Below are 21,240 nucleotides of genomic sequence, written 5' to 3'. Positions count from 1 at the left end.
CCTCCGTGGAACTGCTCCGGCGTGGGTCATCTCTTCCACGGGTGCAGTCCCTCCAGAACAGCTGTCCCAGCGGGCTCTCCACAGGCCACAGCTGCCTTCAGGCACCCGCCTGCCCCGGCGTGGGGTCCTCCCCGGGCTGCAGGGGGATCTCTGTTCCTCTGTGGGCCTCCACGGGCTGCAGGGGGACAACCTGCTCCACCATGGTCTTCACCACAGGCTGCAGGGGAATTCTGGCCGGGAGCAGCATTACTGCTCCCCCTCCTTCTGCACTGCCCTTGGCGTCTGCAGCCGTTCCTCTCACAAGAAAAGTTCTTCACAACAGGCAGGCAGACACCCCTCAGAATCTCTTCACATCTCATTCACATCTCATCTCTCCACTTCTCTCAGCTGGGCCAGGATGAGCCAGGCCCAGATGCCACCCGGCGGGAGGCCAGAGGGTGAGGGCTGCAAGGCCCACAAGGCTCACGTCTCCCCCTCTCTGCCCCTGCTTCTGCTTCTTCACTCCTCCCTTTTTTTTATTATTATTTTCCCCTTCTTAAATACATTATCGCAGAGGCATTATCACTGATGCAAACTGGCTCAGCCCTGGCCAGCAGCAGGTCTGCCCTAGGCCCGGCCGAGTCCACTGGACCAAGTGGAAACTTCCAGCAGTTTCTCTCAGAAGCTGCCACCTTAGCCCCCCCACCACACAAAACCAACACAAACCCCTACTTTGTTTCCAATATAAACTAACAGTGATCAGCTTCTTGCAATAAAGGTGTTTCCCAAATTAAGGCTTTCAGAAGCAGCATCCCTCATCAGCCTGCCAGGAGGCCCTTGTTGGGGAATTTTTATTGTCCCCACCTTTCTGCTTAAAATACAAACCCAGAGTTAATGAATGTGATTTATTTTCTCTCACAGTCTGCTAAAATACGGCTAACTAGCAAATTGTGCTATACAAATTGCGTTATACACAACTTTTTGCTACTATATGAAGGCAATGCGATAGAGCCCCAAACGGCTGCCTGCCCTTACTGCTTCCAACACTTGGGCAAGTGGGTCACCTCAAAAAAGCAGAACTTTGCCGTATTTTATCACTTTCACATGAGAAAGTAAATGTAGATGCTCACAACGTGAATTATCTTCATTCCTGACTTAAATATCCCTTTCCATGATCTATACCATCTTTATGGTACATAACAATTGATAGAAGAGTCATGAGAGAAACATCACTGTTACCTTGAGCTGCATTTTTATGACATAAAAGCAGAAGATGGATCCTTTCTCACCTGTTTTTTCCTTCATATTCTCTCTTCACTGAACTGTGCTGTCCTCACTTCTCTTCTAACAGGCCTTACTGTTTTACAGAGTTCAGTTTATCCCCTCCTGCCCCCAATTTCTGAGGCATCCCACCTCACTTGGAGAGCCAAACCTTGACAACCGCCTCTACACACTGAGCGCACCATAAATACCCCAGTACAAACCAGTGTGGTGAGTTACATCAGCCCTGTCCACAGACGCAGGAACTGACAAAGGCCGTTAGCAGCATGGATATTCACATGACGGGATATAAAAATCAGGGCCTTGGGGAGTGGCGGGTAGGAGTTGGAATTAAACATACACACAGACAGAGCGACTGACAAAGGACTTTTCAAACATCCGACCTGACTGTCCAAATCACTCACTACTAACAAATCTTCAACTTCCAGGTTTTCAAGCAAAATCTGTCACTTACAGATAAGAATCAAGAGAAAAGCCTAATTTTGTTTAATACAAGGAAAGCACGGCCTCAATTCAGAGTCCATTCTCTTTTTGGTAACAACAATCTGATACTTTAATTTGAAATAAACACTGTCTCCTTTCTCAGGATAATGGAATGTACATAAGAAACCAATGTAAAAGTTAACGTCACTTCTACACATTTAGTACCTATTTATTGCTGGTATCTCCTCGAAGAATAGGAGAAAAAACGTCAATTTTGGGTCCTTGTGTGCAGGAAGCGTTGTGTACTTTTGTACAACAGTGATCGTATGGCATTGCTGTGGCAAATAAGGTGACACTTTGTAATGAGAAAGTGTCAGTTCACTGTAAGTCCCAATAACAATGATTTCAACCATCTAGATTACGCAGTTTATCATCTTTCACGTGTAAAAAATATTTTGCTAGTCAATACCCCATGTTCAACGATCAAAGCTGTCAGTGACAGGAAGAATGAGAATATACTGAGAATACCAGTTTCTTTTCAAAATTACTCAGATGTCATTTAAAAATAAAGCAAGTATTAACAAATGCAGAAAATGAAAGCAAATGCACTTAAAACTACTAAGAACCTAGCTTCCATATTAGAATAAAAATCTGAATAATTTCTACAGTGCAAGCTATGCGTGTAATTTGTTAATAATCTTTAAAATTTCAACCTGGAAAACTACTCATTTGATCCTACTCACCTGAACTCTTCAAGAAAAGACATTAATTTGATTAATTCTTCTTAACACTAATTGGAATGGGTATGACATTTACCTTACAGAGCAATTACTTTTTTTTTTCCTAAAGGACAGAAAATAAGCTACCCAGCACCGACTGCTGAACACGCTTGGTGCTAGAACAATAAATTACAGCCTGATTTTCTGCAACAAGCACTTCTTAACTGTTTCTAATTTTACTTTAACTAAGCACACAGTTATGTCTGATGCCATCTGCCAGTAACAATTCCCGTCTTATACCTCGCTCAGTTTTGCCTGTCAGCAAAGTCAGGGAGAATTCTGTCGTACGTTTTAAGAGAAACAGGTTAGAGACACACAATTGTAATTTCCTTTGTGCCCAGCTCTGATAGTCCTTTTCTGTCCTCTGATCGCCTCTTCTGAGTTAAACGTCTCTGAAGAGCAAAAGCAGATTCCCCTCTTCACCCCCAAATACCCCTTACCCGTATGCCTGCTCTTTTTCACACACTTCTTACCCCCCTGACTGACACATATGAATACCTGTGCCTCAGAAATCAGGAACGCCTCTTCAAAAACCAAGCACGATTCCACAGCCTGTTCATGTTGTTTTGTACGATCAAGTCAAAATGCAATTTTACACTTTGTCTTGCATTTCATTTACTTTCACACACCTAACACTCCCTTACCTGAGTAACTTTGCTATTCCCTATTGTTTATCTACTCCAGTACCTTTGTGCAGTACTTTTATCTCCAGCACTTCCAAAGTTCATGGATTTGATGCAATTTTCGGTTTCCTATTTTTGAGTATGTTAGAGCTTCAGTTTAAAAACGGTTCCTTGCCTGAAGCAATAACCAGCAAAACGTATTGGGGGGGGGGTGTGGAATTTACAAAAATATTACTCCTACCATCAAAACTCCCCTCAGTTATCATCTGAGATCACCCTAACAGCAACACTACCATGATTTATTTAACTTGTGCATCTAGAATCTCTGTTTCATTGAATCGAGCAGACATCTGGGGAAAGATCGCTTTATTTCGTATAGAGTAGAAATCTGGTGTAGCTTGAAACTTCAATACAAAACATGAAGGAGAATAAATTTATAAAAGGAAATTTTGCAATTAGTTTTCTGAACATATTACTTCCAACACACAACGCTGCTTTATTTCTCACTTTGTAATGTCTTTATCCACACGTAAGAAAATCTTGGAAGCAAACACAGGCATTGCACATGCTAGATGACTTTTTTGGGCTCCATTCACAATGTCTGCACTGAATCTTCACAGCTGATAGAGCAGAAGGAAATAAACACGCCTGAGATCTTACCTGATCTGGTTCCCCACGTGACCCTGCAGACTGGGCACAGGCCTTTCCGTGGGCCAATGTTTCACGCTTCCCACTGAAGAGCACCCTTTGCTACGCCAGGAACACACCTGGGGCAAAGCATCATTAAGGCTCCCGCAGGTTTTTGCTGCTGGGAGACCGGCAAGCGGCAGTTCAGCCTTATCATCATCCCAGGGCCATGTGTAACGTGAAATTCCTGACAGTAGGTCTGTCCCTACCTGCTGTGGCCTCAAACACAACCTGCCTGCAGAGGAAGCAGGAAGAATTGGCATAGGGCACATTTCTACACTGTAATGTTCCTTTTCCAAGCTATCTGCGGTGAATTCCCAGCTGTTTACCGGGACTGCTGTATGTGTTTCTAGAAAAGACCAATATGGATACTCTGGGGACAAAAAATTGCCAAGGATAAGCACTGTATAGAAGCAATAAAAAAAAACCCCAAATAGTCTGGGCTATTCACAAAGGACACAAATCTCATCTACAGAGGCTTCTATCCAACAGTCAGTGCTTAACAATTTCCCACTTCTCTGCCATTTCTGGGCTTACTTCGGGAAGGACAGCCACGGAACAAAAAAAGCAATGGACAACTGCAATAAGCTCTGATAGTCTCTACCTCATTCCTGCTGCTCTAAACACATCACGAGGTCAAAGTAAAACTCTTAGCAGGTCATATTTCTGTGCCCCTTTGTGCATAACCTGCAATCAGCAACTTTAAAGCTATCCCACTAACCCTTAAGGTGAAAAAAGATGCAGGCGGCCTGCTGAGGTAATGAAATAAAAGCAGAGGAAACAAGCTGCCTTGGAAGGCCCCGGCAACTCAAGCTGTCTCCAGCACAAAACACTGCATCACAAAGTATGTTACAGAAAACAAATAGCTTTTGTTCTAATCTATTTTTCTGTCTGATGCTAATTACATTCTATATATTATATTTCCTTGAATTTTCTCTTTTGTAAAAAAAAAACAACCCAACTTACAGACAATTTTACTCACAAATTCGATGCCTGCACAGACCTGAAATTGCTTTGCTGACCAGAAACAGAAAGTGTTCTTTCCTTTTTAAGGAACAAATGTGCTGCTGCCAAAGACATAGTCAGAAGAATTTAAGGTAAAAACTAGTGCTGAGCATAAAATAATCCAAAATGATAGCTACAAATCTTCAAATGAAAAATGAGCATATAAATTCAATAGAAATACAACCTGCAAAACTCTTCTGAGCTCAAAGCCGGTAACTGCTGGAATACAGGGATGATGCATGCCAATCATGCACAAAAACATGGAAATCATCACACTCATAGTCATACGCAAACACTGATTTTGAAGAATTACCCATTCTGTGCACACTGCACTTGTTTATCAAAAAAAATCAAATGGAAATTACTGCCAGTATCTGAGGAGCTGAAGCAGCTTTAGGACAAACACATTTCATAATCTCCTGTGAAAAATCAAATCAGTGAGTAAATCAGTTCAGTTTTACCTTAACTTTAAGCACAGAAGAAAACATTTTGGCATCTTCAGACACTCCGCCGATGTACACTTTTTTGGTGAAGACAGGCACGTGGTCATTCTCATCCTTCACTTCAATAAACACCTTGGCTGTATTACCTGAAAGAGGGAATGGAAAGTATACATAGAACATTTGGCAATAAATCTTTAACAACTACCAGAGTTCAAACATTTACAGCCCAAAGAGATCACATAAAATAAATACACAGATAACACTGTAAAATAAAATACATTAGTAATAATAGCACATTTGGTACTGCAAGTATGAACCTGAAGGAAGTCAAGAGATTCCATACTTTTTGTTTTGTCATCTACCTTTATTGTTCCTGCATTTGCTATTTTTTCCTGAATCAATCCTGATTTAACTGAGCTGAAATTTGTACCTTCATAGAAAACGATTCCCATTATCTGTGCGCCTGCACTTTGCTATTAGGGCTGAATTTGCCTGTTAGCAAAAAGCTGCCATGGCTTTCTTTAGCAAAGCAAGCTATCTGAGGAAAATACAAGAAAAGACTTTTAACTAATTTTTCAAATAAACAGAAAAACACAAGTAAGAATATCATAGTTTACTTAGATTTTGGGCACATTAAATTCTCACAGAGGTAACAGACAGGTGATGTACAGTAGTGGTCACGCTGCAAACAGCAGCTTGCTTTTTCCACTTCACGTGCAGCTCGCTTTACGTATTTTAATTATTACTGACTCTTATGAAAATATTTAACGATTCTGCCATGGTGTCTGTAAACTCACAAAAGTTCCTGGCAGAAACAATAACGGTAGCCCGGCCCACGGGATCTTCAGAGGCATTATCTCCTCTGTAGAGGTTCAACATACCTTCAAATAAAATACAGCTGCTAATTTGTGTTTTATTAAGCAGTAATTGATCCACCCCGCTGAACAATAAACATCTCTCTCCTCCTGCAAGTAAAAAACAGCTAGCAAAAATTATGGACCTAACGCAAAAAAAGATTCAACAGCGCAGTAATCTACACCAACATCTGTTTGTCTCTTTCAGAACTGTATAATCCAGAAAGATTGCTGGAAATGATGATATCCAGTTCATTAAAACTGCATTTTCAAGTGATAAATTGCCTCATTTCAGAATTGGTTTTTCCAGCTTGTTTCAGTGCCAGAGTAATTTAAACGTTGCACAGGTGCCATGCTGATCTGAGCTTCAAAACACAGTCTCATTTAGACAGCTTAATAGCTGTATCTTTAGGAGACAAAAAAATTAAAACCCAGACTATTTCTTGGACTGCCAAAGTCACCAAAGATGGGCCAACTGATGGGAAACAAATGAGGATTTCATAAACATAGCTGAAATCTCAGAAAAACATTTACAATGCCATCCAGCGCATTAGTACGAAGAGAGAAAAAAAAAAAGAGCAAGAAAAGAAAAAAAAGGAAATTACATTTCCTCAGTGGAATCATCAGTTATTCACCTTTCACACTGATCTGTGTAGATATGTTAAAAAACTTGTAGGTGCCATTACTTCATGGGAAAATGACTTCATGACAAGCCCTCTTTTTATGGATGTGGAAAAAAAGTGCTATAATCCAGCATCTGAATGTGCGTGATGTGGGAACAATGGTCTATCTGTAATTCTCTCCAGCTAGCTCATGTTCATTTTCATAGAAAGCCTCTTACCTTGACTACATTATTTATTACAGCTGTTGTGGTTTTGTTAGTGAGGGGGGGGCCTAAGGTGGCAGCTTCTGCAGGAAACTGCTAGAAGTCGCTCCCCTTTGTTCAGTGGACTCGGCCTGGCCTAGGGCGGACCCGCTGCTGGCCAAGGCCGAGCCAATTGGTAGCAGAATGTCCCGTGATAACGCCTCTGCGATAACGTATTTAAGAAGGGGAAAACAGGAAAAAAAAAGAGAAGATGTGAAGAAGCTGAACGGGGGCAGAGGCGCAGAGGGGGAGGCGCGAGCCTTGTGGGCCTTGCAGGCCTCACCCTCTGGCCTCTCGCCAGGCAGCCGACTGGGCCTGACTTGGCCCGGCCCGGCTGCAAGAAGTGGAGAGGAGATGAGATGGATGATGTGAAAAGATCCTGAGAGACATCTGCCAGCCTGTTGTGAAGGAACGGCTGCAGATGCCAAGGGCCGTGAAGAAGGAGGGGGAGCAGTAATGCGGCTCCTGGCCAAGATTCCCCTGCAGCCTGTGGTGACGACCATGGTGGAGCAGGTTGTCCCCCTGCAGCCCATGGAGGCCCACGGAGGGGCAGAGATCCACTTGGAGCCCGTGAAGGACCCCACATCGGGGGAGGTGGATGCCTGAAGGAGGCTGTGGCCCATGGAGGCCCCGCTGGGACAGCTGTTCTGGAGGGACTGAACTCCGTGGAAGAGATGACCCACGCCGGAACAGTTCCACAAAGGACTGTGGCATAGGGGTGGGACCCCACGCTGGAGCAGGGGAGGAATGTTGAGGAGTTCTTCCCCCGACCATGATACAGCGGCGTAAAACAACGCGTGATGAACTGACCGCAACCCCCATTCCCTCTTCCCCGCTGTGCCGCTCGTGTCGGGGGAAGGTGGTAGAGATAATGTTAAGCTCGGGAAGAGGGAGGGGTGGGGGGAGGTTATCTTGTTCCCTATCTCATTCTCCTGCTGTTTGTAGTAATAAATGAATAGTTTTCCCCAAGTCGCGTCTGTTTTGCCCGTGACGGTAACTTTAAGGATTTCTCCCTGTCCTTATCTCAAACCTCGAGCCGTTTTTCCTTGTATCATCTCCCCCTGTTCTCTCGGAGGGTGGGGGAGCGAGAGAGAGACTGCGTAGTCTCGTCCTGATCGGGGCTGAACTAAGACAACAGCAAAGAAAAAATTCCAAGAGGGATTGTGAGGTCCCATGAACAGTCACATCTCTTTCTTACTATTTGCTAATCTGCACTAGCTCACCCCAGTGCAAATTAAACACCTTTTGCAGGGTGCTCACTCTCTTCATCCTTTCAAGGCGGTTTTGGTGAGGGGGCTTAGCCCCATGCTACGTTTGCTTTGCGATTTGCTCAAAAACATTTGTTCCATTTGCTGGAAGTTCTCTGAGCTGCCAAAATGCTGATTTGTGTAGCGATGGCCGAATGCGTTGAAAATGAGAAATGAAAGTTACTACATGAAGCACAAAGCAAATTAAATTGTCTACATATATACAGACCAACACTAGCATCGTTAACATTGAATTAAACACACACCTTCATCTTCTCTTACTGCCTGATTTTTATACACAGCTTCTATTGCATCCATTCTGGCAGGCGGAGGGGAGGGCGGCATCTGTGCACTCCTCGCCACCGCGCGCTTTTTATCCGGTTCCAGCCTACAGCTGGCCGGAGCGAACGACTCCCGGCCGGTTACAGGGGCTGCCCTCTTCTCCCATCGGATCGGCCCAGAAGCTGCGCGCATCAAATTCCCTCATCAGAAACTGCGCCATGTGTGCCAGCGCCTTCGCCCACGGGGATTTCCTGCCTGATCCCAGTCTGATGTCCCCTGTACGCAGGGCTCTGCTATCCAGAGACTCGGGGCCCGGGGCTCCTACGTCCACCACCCCTGCACCTCCACAGCGTTCTGCCTGACAGAAAAGGCCACCCAACCCCAGGCTCTTACAGAGCCTGGTTTAAGACTCTGGCATTAGGCTCTTTTTCCCTTCATGTTCCACATTTGTTAATGCTTGTTTTAAACCATAGAATCATAGAATGGGTTGGGTTGGAAGGGACCTTCAAAGCTCATCCAGTCCAACCCCCCTGCAAGGAGCAGGGACATCTCCAACCAGATCAGGTTGCTCACAGCCCCGGCCAACCTGGCCTGGAATGTTTCCAGGGATCCTTGAACTTCTCCAGGGATAGATATTGTTTGTGTGTGGCCCTAGCCCTCTTTTCTGGTTCCTGAAGGGAGGCAACAGCATTCACTCTATACTGTGCACTGTTGGTTACTGACACTCTCACAGGGAGGGCAGTGAACACCAAACGACACCAGAATTTACACTCACCCTCCAGAGGGGAAATTTTGTCTCCTCATGTATGTAAAACCTTGCTTCTTTTGTATCCTAGATCTGGAATCCAGTTCCAGTTACCTTCTTTTTCACAGATTCCAGGAGCTGATCATGCAATCAAAGTATAATTCTTATTACTGTGACTGAGCTACCTAAATTGCTGGCCAGGTGAAAGAGGAAACAGTCTTTCCCTGGACAAAGCAGCTCTGAACTGCCAAGGTGGCCAAAAAGAGCGGAGAAGAAAATGGACTGAGTGCTACAACGGCCTTCCTTCAGCTGTGAGGGAAGTGCTTCTCTGCACAGAAGGTATGCAGATAATATTTGATAATGAAACGGCTTCTGTAGTTTTACTGCACATTTTTATTGCTAAGGCACATTTTTGTCTGGACTTTTCACACCAGTTAGCTCAACAGCCACGAAGGGCCGGTCAGCCTCCCAGAGGATACACTGCAAAGGAAATTTCTGCACCACGATCTCCTGCGAGGTCTCCTGTGTCCCATTTGCCTCTGCTCTTCTAGACGCCCCTGAGATGAGCTGCGATGTACAGAGTACACAAAACTGCAGCTGCTTGTAAGTCAGCTTCAGCTTCTAAGAAGCAAACGTATTGCATGCACTGCTCCAAAAAAATCATCTCTCCCAAGGCTAGAAGATAAGGCATTTGGATCTTTCAGCTTCTGTGATTTGCTTAAGCAGAGTGAAAATATCCTGAAAGCTGCTCTAAAGGAAACCTGAGGATCCTCTGAAAGACATAAAACTAGCAGATTGCGAATGACTAAAATAAAACCCGAAAACAACAGCAAAACCTCCAAGGAGCTGCTCAGAACTAGTGCGTAGAAGGCATTCCCAGCAGTTCTTCCCAAACGCTTGTTGAAAACTCTTTTCCCGTAGCACTGCTTATCTAAGTAGCAGTCATAACGTGCCCGATTCCTGTGAGCCTGTAGTTTCCCACCAGTCTGCAGAAATTAAGATGAACAGCAGCAATGCTTTTGAACACTGCAATAGCGTTGACGATCACAGACTGGTTTGGGTGGGAAGGGACCTTCAAAGCCCACCCAGTCCAAGCCCCCTGCCAGGAGCAGAGACATCTCCAACCAGATCAGGTTGCTCACAGCCCCGGCCAACCTGGCCTGGAATGTTTCCCGGGATGGGGCATCCACCACCTCTCTGGGCAACCTGGGACAGCGCTCTACGATGGGAGTTACCAGATTTGTTTTACATTATGCTTTCACCACTGGTCTTCTCCAAGATGCCAAACCATCCATTGGTCCAGCTGCTCTCCATACCTCGGTCACTTTAACAAAGAAAAAAACCATTTAGCTTAAACAGCAGGTAACAGTGGACTCGACTCTTCTCAAAAAGTTCATTTTAATCAAACTGGGAGTGAGAACTGTAATTCAACAGGGTTCCACAGCACTTTGCTTCACTACTATCTTACAAGTCTGCCGCGCAGACTTTGTGCTTTGGCAGGTAAAATGAACAGAACTGCAGCTGCGCTCAATCTCGCCTTACGGAATTTGGCAGAACCAAATAGGAATTGGATCCGAATATTTTTTTAGTGGCATTTTGCTCTAAATCAGCATGTGCCCATAAAGCCTGAAGAGGCTCATATGCCACAGTTGGGCAAGAACAGCGCAAAAAGAAGCTTCAACGAGGCGTAAACAGCAAAGTATTTGGAAAAGCACTGATCCAAGGCCTCATTTAAATACATATAAAACTTCTCTTTCTCCCAAATTATTAATTGAAAGAGAGCTCACATTTTATGTGGTCTCTCTAAAATACCTTGCTTTGATGCCCAGGGAAATTTGAAGTTTGTCCCAGTGGTTTTCAGGGAAACTACCCCAGAGCTGTGTGGCAAAGGAGGCAGACTGACAGCTTTTTAGGCTCCGCAGCGTATTTTGTCCATCTGTCGTGTCTCCCGGATTCAGCGGCTGGCACAGCAGCCCAATTTTAAAACACCATCAGCACGAACTTTTGCAACATGCTTGAAACTAAAAATGTAATATAGGGATACAGAATTCATTTTCATATTTAACTTAGTTTATATTTAACTTCATTGCTTATCATGCTTTTAATTTCTTTTTAATTCCTCTTAAAAGACAGTAAAACCAACCATGTGGTTCCGTCATTATTCCTGCATCTCTAGGAATGTGAAAGACACTCTTGTTGCTCTTCCTTTCCCTCTTCAACTAGAGCCAAGCAAGTCAGCAAGAGTGTCACCAAAAATACAAAGAGGAGGATGTGGGAGAGGTGACAGCAGGACTACAAGCAATGCCAGAAGTTTCCTAATGAAGATGCAGGTGACAAGATCAGGGACACAGGGCAGAGTTCCACTGCTTTTACAAGTCCATGACACAAGAAACTCCCCTCTTCATCCCTGCCAGAACATTACTGAGGAGGCAGAAGCACCTCACCATCAGTCTCAGAGACAATCAAACACCACAAAAATCTACAGCAGAGCCACCTGCAGTCAAAAATACTCCCTCCGGCCTCCCTCTCCACAACTGACTGAGCCAGAAGCTGGTAACGCAGGTAACTTCTAATGAAGACAAATCTTTCACGCAGCACGGTGCCAACTGGTAACATCTTCACCTCTACGGTTTAATTTTTAAGCAATCTGTTTGCATCCATGCCCGTCTGCAGACAGACACTGGAACAGCCCGGAGGCTCCCTCGCTGAGCAGCCACGGAGGACGGGGGAAGCTACGCGCAGACGGCAACGGTAAGTCACGATAAGAGAGCGAACGACAACCGCTGTGGGCAGCAGTTCAGCGAGCGAGGGTGCGGCGGCAGGCTGAAAGGGTCATACGTACGGTGTTGGGAATGAAAAGATGTGCTCTCCTCAGATGCTGGAAACCGTGAGACTGAACCCTCCACCTCTTGTACTTGGAGGAATTTGGAGGGCCATGGTGTTCAAGAGCAAACATATTCTGGCTCTCTTGTAAATATATCCTTCTCTCCTGATCCAAGTGGGAAGTCTTGGCTTCTCCCACCACAGTGGGCTGTTCTCCCCTTCTGGTCTATACCACTCCACTGCTCTTTGTCACTGATTTTAGGCAGCGCTCTCTCTTCTCAGCTCCTTCTCGTTTCCTGTAAAGCCCTCTGCTTCCTCCTGTCCGCTCCTGCCTTGCCACAACAAGGCTGTTGCTCTCACCCCATTTCCCTGGGTACCAAACTGCAGGACAGCAAGATGCAGATGAAAACTTTTCAAACAGCCGACAGTGCTCAAATGAAGTAAAAGATGATGTTTCACTTGTTCTTGTTCAAGAAGTACTCTGGTTTAGTAAATGATTAATTGTACCGATTCATTCCTGTCAGCTCACTAATTCACAGCTCTTGCTGGGAGGAAGGAGCTGCTCGCTCTGTGACACATTACAGAGCAGCACCTTCCAGCCGCTGAACACATCCTGCCACACGCAGGTTTGTGATATTTCCTTCACAGATCAGTTTTTCTTTTTTTCAGCTTATTCACTGAGAGAGAACTGAAGGCTTCTATTTGGAAGCTAGCAATCACAATCCTGATTTGACCTACAGTACACCACCGCACTACAGGCTATTATGACAGACAATCTAAGAAGCAAAGAGCGGACAGAAAAAAACCCAGGCTGCTGAATTTAACCGAATTGGAGAAGTCCATTAATACTGAAGGTCTTTCAGGGCAAAGCATCACCAGCTGCTGATTCCTCAAGCCAGAATTCCAGCATCTTAAATTCACTATCATCAGAAAACCTAGCCTTTTCTCCATTCAAGTAAAGTAAAAATGCACTGCAATTTTGTATTATAAAGTTTCAGTTAGAGTAACTCATTTAAGGAGTTCCACTCCACTGAAAGAGTGTGATTTTTGCATGATCTAGCATCATACTTTAAAAACCCGGTTTAAGTCACCAAATTTATATTCTCATACTCCAAAGGACACCTCCAAAGGACCAGTTGGAGAAGGTCCAGAGGAGGGCCACAAAGATGATCAAGGGGCTGGAGCACCTTTCCTACGAGGCCAGGCTGAGAGAGCTGGGGCTGTTCAGCCTGGAGAAGAGGAGGCTCCGGGGAGACCTTAGAGTGGCCTCCCAGTGCCCAAAGGGGGCTGATAGGAAAGGTGGGGAGAGGCTGTTCAGCAGGGCCTAGTGCGACAGGACGAGGGGTGATGGTTTCAAAATAGAGGGGGCTAGATTTAGATTGGATATTAGGAAAAAGTTTTTTACAATGTGACTTGTAGAACACTGTCCCAGGTTGCCCAGAGAGGTGGTGGATGCCCCATCCCTGGAAACACTCAAGGCCAGGTTGGCCGGGGCTCTGAGCAACCTGATCTGGTTGGAGATGTCCCTGCTCCTGGCAGGGGGGTTGGACTGGATGGGCTTTGAAGGTCCCTTCCAACTCTAACCATTCTATGATTCTACGATCTCAATTTACTTTCTGTCCTCATTTATTTATTCATTTATTACTACGCTATCAGTTGGCGCTATCGCTGAACGTCAAGCTCAGTTACGCTTAATGCGGTATCATCCACTTCTCCACTGCACAGATGAAAACTCAAACTGCCACTTCTATGTAATTATCTTCTATACCATACAGTTAACAACAATTTGGTACCTAGCTTGTGAGTTCTGTAAAATCCAGCCCTGTTTTGCGGCTGAGCAGTTCATCAGTGCTGTGTTATCTAGCTCCAGAAGGGCTCACCACTGCTAATCATTGATGGTTATCAATTCACCATCAACAAGTTTCAGAACGGTTCAGCGATGCCGCGGTATCTACCACCAGACCTGGTGGCAGTTCACTGCCATCGAGTGTCAGAGCGGTGCATTAATTCAATGCCACATAATTCTAGAGAAGTGCATTCAAAGTCCCCCATCTCCAAAGTGGTTCCATCATTTCAATGCCACCAAAGTCCACAGTGATGCATTAATTCTGTCTCGTCTCCTTCTAGTGTAGTTCATCAATTCAGTGCCCCGAAACTTGGAAGTAGCATTTAACCTGATTAAAACTCATCAAGAAAGAAAAAGGAGCTGAGAAAATGGAAAGACATACATCATATAAATGTAGGAATCTCAAGCCTAGAGCTCAAGGGATCTCCATTACAAAGACATAAGTGATTTAGTTAGCCAGATACCTGTAAAGTAATTTAAAAATATAGTCTACCAAATTCTTTAGCCATCCATTTGCACAGTGCATATTCAAAATCTAATACGTGCTGTATGTTCCCAGATATCCAAACACAGCGAGTGCACGCCTTCCTTTAAATTGCACCCAATTCAAAACCCAGTCATTATCAAGTATCCCTGAATAAAATAATTCAGCCATCACCTTTTTAAAACTGTTGCCCAGCTGGGACAACTAATCTAATGCAGAATATGAGTCGGAAGAGGGATACAGAGGCTGCTGCTTCCCTGGCTGGAGAGGTCTGCCCAAAGACCTCTGCTGGAACCTACCGACTCCCTTGTCTGTTCATCCCTAGCAGAGAACGATTTGAAAAAAAGCTGCGTGCTGCATGGAAGCCTTGTCTTCTCCCTGAGCACGGCTGTAACAGCACACAGAATCTTACATTGCTGTTAATTAAACTTCTGACCACTGAAGAATCCCTCCACGTTATGCCACACACACACACGCAATTCCTTCGTAAGGAAGAATAAACGTCGCTGATAATACATGCTCAGTTTCCAAAAATCATCTGCTGGTTACATGGGTAGTACTGGACAGCCTGATGAGCATGTTTTAACTGCTGTACGGTGTCTCAGGCTACAGTCTAATACACAATTTTATGGCACGTTCCCAAATGTTTAAGCCTGTTAAGTCTAATATCTTCAAGAACTTTAGTAATCTGTAAGCAAATTTTCATGAGGTGCCAATTTCAGCATCGCAAGCAGGTTCTACTGTAGCATCTTCATACCCAGGAAACTGGCTTGCACTCTGTTTAAACTATTATCCCCAAAAATCCGGATTTTGATCTCTAATCTATACACAATACTCTTGAGCATATGCACCAAACGGGCACTGAAATGAGCTAGAGATGGGTTTCCTAGTATTCATGGCTATTACTGTATCCATCACCAGAACAATAATTAGAAGACTAATTACAGACAACAGACAGCAGAATCAGCCCAGTGAGTTAAGGGCGGTCCTTCCCTGGTAACCCTCAGACTGTTAACTCTGTGGATCACAACCTGCAGCGTGGGAAAGCGTCTGTCACGGAACAATTCTGACAATAACGGGGCGCACTGTGGCTCTCTGCCTCCCAACGTGCCAGCGAGAGCCAAGAATGAGTGGTAAAAGCAAAAACGCTGACACAGCTCACCTCTCCCTGCAGCAGGGGATAAAAGGGGATCCGGCAGCAGGGGATAAAAGGGGATCACGCCGATTCCTCATTTGCCCAGTGCTTGCTGTGCCTGGACACAGGCACAATGAATTATCTCCTGCTCAGGGCAGGTGCAAGGTGACAGTCTAACAGCAGTGACAGATACAGACCGACGCTCTGTGATTAACACTGGTGGAAGCACAGAGGAGAAAAAAGCTCCAGCCACCTGTGACAGATCCAGCCCACAGCTCATACTGGAATAACTGTGACCGCAGAACAAGGACTTGAAATAAACTTACAATCAATTTGAAATGAAAAGAGGTAGTATTTTCACGGCCTTTAAACAACGGTTCAGTCCTCACTGCCCTTTTCTCAGTCCTTGCCTCCAGTTCGCTCTCACTCAGGGCTGCAATGAACTCCACTCAGGGGTGCTGAAGGAGGCTTTTTCTTCCTGTCACGCTTGCTGCGTATCTGTTCCCTATTTCTCTCGGTAGCGTCCCAGCATTTGCTGCGATGTTACAAGCCCAGCAGGGAGCAAATCTGTATTTTGGGCTGCATTATGTGTTTCTGGAAAAAGTAACTGTGCCATTCCATCACAAAAATCCCTAATTACACTGAAAACGTTCAGGTTGTGCCATCAACTCTCCATTTACATAGAAACAGGACTTCTGTCTGTATCAGTGAGACCTACACCTGTGTAACATCGACATGATGTGTGACGAATTAGCTCAAGATTCGTCAGCGCCACGTACGGAAGGCAAGCACAGAGATCCACAAACACACTCTCTGCTGCTCACACACCGTCATCACCACTGCAAGTTCTGATAACAAAACAAGGTCACTGGCTGGAGTGCAGTTATCAACACCCTCAAAAAATAAAAACACATAGGTATATTGAAAAGAGATTTTAAACCAAGGATTTTTTAACTTACTTTTGGAAGGAACACGCAGATTGGATCGTACCACTTGCAAGGAGTCTGCTTGAACTCGAAGCTCGTAACTTTTCACGCTTTCATAATCCAGAGACTTTTTGACTGAGATCATGCCTGTTCTGTTGTTAATAGCAAACACATCTGAAATCCATCAAAAACAGAAGCAACTTTAAGATGCATAAAGACTTTTTAAAATGGGATGACACTATTCTTGCTCCCATCCCTCCCTCAGGCCCCCAAAAGCCCACATAACTCCTCTTCGAAGCTCTGTTCAAAGGAGCACGGCAGCTGAATCTGACCTGGTGCTGGACTGGAGGACACGCTGGCAAGAGTGGACAAGACAAACAGCCCACTCACAAAAAGGAGGATGAGATAGGGAATTCTTCCCCATCCTTCCAAATAATGCAGTGTAATTTCACGTAGAGATTTAAAGGTGGATCACGGAGAGCGCTCAAGAAGGATGCAAATGCAGGAACCATGTTTTGTTTAAATATCAGGTTCTAATCTAATACTTGTGGCTACAGCACGGCAAGGTCTACAATGCTTTAAACCAGATTTCTAAGGAAGGAATACAGCTCCATCAAAGCTATTTACATTCTCATTTCAGTATGCCATGGGTTCACACCACGTGGCACCAATGTGAATTAAACATGAGCAAGAATTTCATTGCACTTTAATTTTCATTGTAATTCCGGTAACTAATCAGGTGGGATTTCACCTCAGCAGCTTTATTTCTAATCACTGTTTCTTGAACACCTCTGATGCACACACTAGGTTGGGCACAACCACCAAGACCAAAATTTTAGTACTTACCCTCTTCGTTTCCTGAAACAATCGAATACACAATCGTCTGGTTCAAGGCAGCCGCTGTAACAACAGTGACCACAGTTCCTTTTGGGGCACTTTCACTCACTGGTGGGGGTCTGCAGGATGGAACAAAAGTATTTGTGTTACCTTCCAGTTGCCTGAACGGTAAATTATTGAAATTTGTTCCTCAGGTTAGCAGTTCCATCCACCTGTTAGGCTGCCAAAGCAAGAGGATGTGTTATTATAGAAGGACATATTAAAACCACAAAAGTTTAACCTTCGCCTCTGCAAATACAAAAACCAGTAAGAAGTCTAACTGACAACGGGTGACAACACAAAGATATACTAGTTCTTTGATATGAGAAATGGAAAAGCAGGGAATAATGAGGAGAAAACAACAGAAAAGCAAAAACTACCACAGACTGATAAATTGCAAGTCAAATTTAGAAGGTAATAACTCTTTTATAATACTCACCTCTACCACAAAATCTCAACAATCTATCAGAAACACATGCAGGAAAACTCATTCACGGCTAAATCTCTATTATTTCAGCAGTAAGCACTTTAAAGCCACCTCCACAGGAATTTCTACTCTTCACAAAGATCCCCAAATTTTCCTGCGGACCCATTTTGCTACTAAAAGCCAAAAAGCTTTTCAGGAAATCAGCTGCAACCCAACTATACAGTCACATCTTTTAAGCGTTCAGTAAATTGTCTCTGATTCACTGAGCGCCGATTCACGTAAAGAAAAAAAAAAAAGAAAAAAAATTACACTACTAACATATCAGTGTCTCATGTTCTCTGTACAAACACTGAAAACCGAGCATCTCATATTCAGCATGGTTTCACTATGGATAAATAATGGGTTTCCTCCTGAAACGCAGCAATGAGTTACTTCACTCTTTCTCTTCCACTGTTCAAATGTCATTTCCCCACAAAATGCGATGAGTAACAACACTTGGAGACGCGGTTTCCTCAAGGAGACTGTAACTACTTCAGAATGAACTAAGACTCTGTGCTAATGTATTTAAAGAGCAGTCTAAACAATTTCAGCGAGAAGTGGGACTGTTCAGCTCATCTCAAATCAAACGTTCAGCTTCTCATCACAGCAAGAAAAGGCTGAATTCATGGTTAAAACTACTGATGCCAGTGAAGAAATAAATTTTAAAGACAATCTTTGCACTCATCCATAAATGCAGATGCATCTTATTAAAGCTAGCATTATCCAGATTATCTCCAATTTTTAAAAATTATGCTTACTCAGTATGTAATGAAAAAAAAGACAGATGAGGATATGTTGAGCTAGGCTCCTAAACAAGAGAAGACTTTAAGGGGTATTTCAGCTGTGCACAGATCTTCAAAATCATGGACAGAATCTACACCTGCTTTCGATTCAGAGAATATGTTTACGACCGCCCTCTTTCATCCTCCAAGTATTCTTCAAACACTCCACCCCACACCACGTTTTCCCAATCTAAGGCAGAAAGCTCAAACGCCAGGTTGAAATCCTGTCAAACCCAAACCTTTGCCGTCACACACCAAGAGACCAACAATGTGCCCCTGACCTCTTTCTTACAAACAATGTGTTTGGGATGAACATTGGTTTGAACATCCTAGAAAAAGTTCCAGATAATGACACTAGATATATGGAATTAAGTGAAAAATTTCAATGGGTAAATTATTCATCATTGTACTAAAAAAAAAAAAGGAAGAAGGGGAAAAAAAAAAAAGAGACCTGGGTAGTCTGGGTGAGGATGCCTGGTACACAACCTCTTGCCCTGGAGATGATGTTCTTGCTTTCACGCTTTGTGGCTTTCTGCAGCAACTGCCTTCTGCCTACACGAACACTGGGCAGAAGTTTACCTGTACCTGCGCCCCTTCTCTGGAGCTGTCGTTCAGACAGCCTTCACCCTGACCCTACATTCTCTGACTACTACTTTGCCCCTTCTCTCGCTCTGCCTGAGTACCTGCTCTCAGCTTAACCTTGGCTTGCTCCACGTTACACCACCTGTAAAAAAGATGCTAAAGACAAACCACATCCATGGCCCACCAGGCTACGATGCACTCCTCCTTCCCTTCTTGTAACACCTTCTGTTGCTTTATTTCCGTGTTCTGTTTCGCTTCCTGTGGAGGGCCCGGCCTGTCTGAAACTCAAACGCTGTATCTCACCTAGCGTGGCGACGTATCGATTCTTCTGAGCATCCCCAGGCCTCCCACTGTACAAATAACGGGGAGAAAATACTGTTCCAGGCTGAGCCACACGGATCATGTAACAGTGACTGCACCATAACACTGACCTCCTGATTCTTTCGCAGAAAAAGATGGTAAGTTCACTTCTACTGAAACACACGTGCACTCTGGCTCCCAACCTTCTGCCTCAGGCGTGCTATCGGCAACAGAAATAAAATTCATTATTGCTACCTGATTTATTACGCTGCAAAACTCGTGCTATAAAATGCTGGTTAACGTGCATTTCACAGACCACAGGTTTACTTCAGAGACAGGGAAAAAGGCTGTCACATCTGAAAGCATCTCTAGCTGCAGCTCTTTTGACGAGGTCAGAGACGCAGGCCAGCGAGGAAAACATAGATCCTTTTTATTCTGCATTATATACGATTTTGTTTCCTTTCTCTTCGGAAGGCACGTAATTGGAACAAAACCCCGCCTGTCTGGGCACACACAAGCCCCACAGCTCATCTGAAGCACCCTTCCAGCGTGTTCATTTGATGGAAACGGCCCTGTCGCTTCCCCTCTGACACCGCCAACCTCCATGAATTGACAAATCCCTATCAATTAGCAAGCGGCTTTTGTGTTTGCCAGGAGAGGGAATGGACAGAACACTGCCACGGTGATGGTATTGATTTCATTTCCCTGATTTAACCGAGGTGATCAGCTTCAACGGGAGCAATGCATCAAGTGAATTAAAACATACAGCTGGTCTCCTAAGAACATTTTGCTGAATTTTAGAGAAGCGAACCGGCAAAAGACAATGGTTTTCAGTTGACAATGCACTGTTGTTCATTTTCACAGAAATAATAAATGTATCTTGACAGCGTCCAGGATGGGACGGATACCAGGAGGGGTCCCCGTCATCGTGGCGCAACACAAACCCTGTTGGATCCCTGGAGCTGGCGTGAAGCCACCCAGCCTGCCCAAATCTGTTCCAACAAGCCATGGTGGGAAAAGAGGACATGAAGGCAGCAAAGTGTGAAAAAGGTGCAGCCTCCATCGCTCCGTGCCATGCTGAGATAGGATTGCTATCCAATGGACTCAGACTGGGAAAACCAAAGTAATTTAAAATTGACAAAAAAAAAAAAAGATATTATCAATACTAAGTCTTCTGTTCCGCTCTTCTGATTTAGTTACCCCTGAACAAGTTTAAGATTTGTCTGTATTTCTTGAATTGCTTACTGCTTCACTACAAAATTGTGCCACAATATGTGTTTGTCCCTCAGAAAAAAAAAAAAAAAAAAAAAAAGAAAAGCAATCTCAAACTAGAAGAACAGCAGGATTAAAATAAAGCCATTATTTATCTAGAAAAACACTGAAAAAGGATACAAATTGTAAAAGAATGATATCTTTCCATTAACTATACCTCAATTATCCATATCTTGATCAGAGGGAGAAACAGCGATTGAACACATATCAAATACATTGCAGGGCTTAACTATTTTCAATGTCCAAAGTGAAATTTTAACTTTTCCTCCCTTCTTTTCTGCTTTTTTCCCCTTTGGTAAACACGGCAGACTTATCCATTTTTCAATTTGCCTGCTATCCAATATACTTTAAATTCACCATGAAACTTTTCTATCTCCAAAAGCATGAACACGAGATCTAATCAAAAATTAAATTTCAAACCAGCAAACCCAATAATAAATGGGAAAATTGGTTTAGTGCTGAAGTTGAATAGCGTGATGTGTATGTACTCTGTAATAGACACTTCAGTCGACTCTGTGGATTGTATTTTAGTTCA

General features: G+C 44.1%; 1 protein-coding gene across 4 annotated transcripts in view; it reads right to left on the bottom strand.

Annotated features, from left to right (window-relative positions):
• The window catches only part of PCDH15 (protocadherin related 15), a 323,439-nt gene that overhangs the window by 50,244 nt on the left and 251,955 nt on the right, over positions 1 to 21,240 (bottom strand). For all 4 annotated transcript variants that reach the window (XM_086752822.1, XM_086752821.1, XM_086752820.1 and 1 more), the window contains 3 exons: positions 17,274 to 17,383; positions 16,461 to 16,601; positions 5,239 to 5,366 (listed from right to left, as the gene is read on the bottom strand). In XM_086752822.1, coding sequence (XP_086608948.1) covers positions 5,239 to 5,366; positions 16,461 to 16,601; positions 17,274 to 17,383 — 379 coding nt within the window. The remainder of the gene's footprint in view (positions 1 to 5,238; positions 5,367 to 16,460; positions 16,602 to 17,273; positions 17,384 to 21,240) is intronic.

This window comes from Chlamydotis macqueenii, chromosome 7, assembly GCF_036417535.1.
Source record: "Chlamydotis macqueenii isolate bChlMac1 chromosome 7, bChlMac1.mat, whole genome shotgun sequence".
NCBI classification, from domain to species: domain Eukaryota; kingdom Metazoa; phylum Chordata; class Aves; order Otidiformes; family Otididae; genus Chlamydotis; species Chlamydotis macqueenii.
This window is presented reverse-complemented; position numbering and strand designations above follow the sequence as displayed.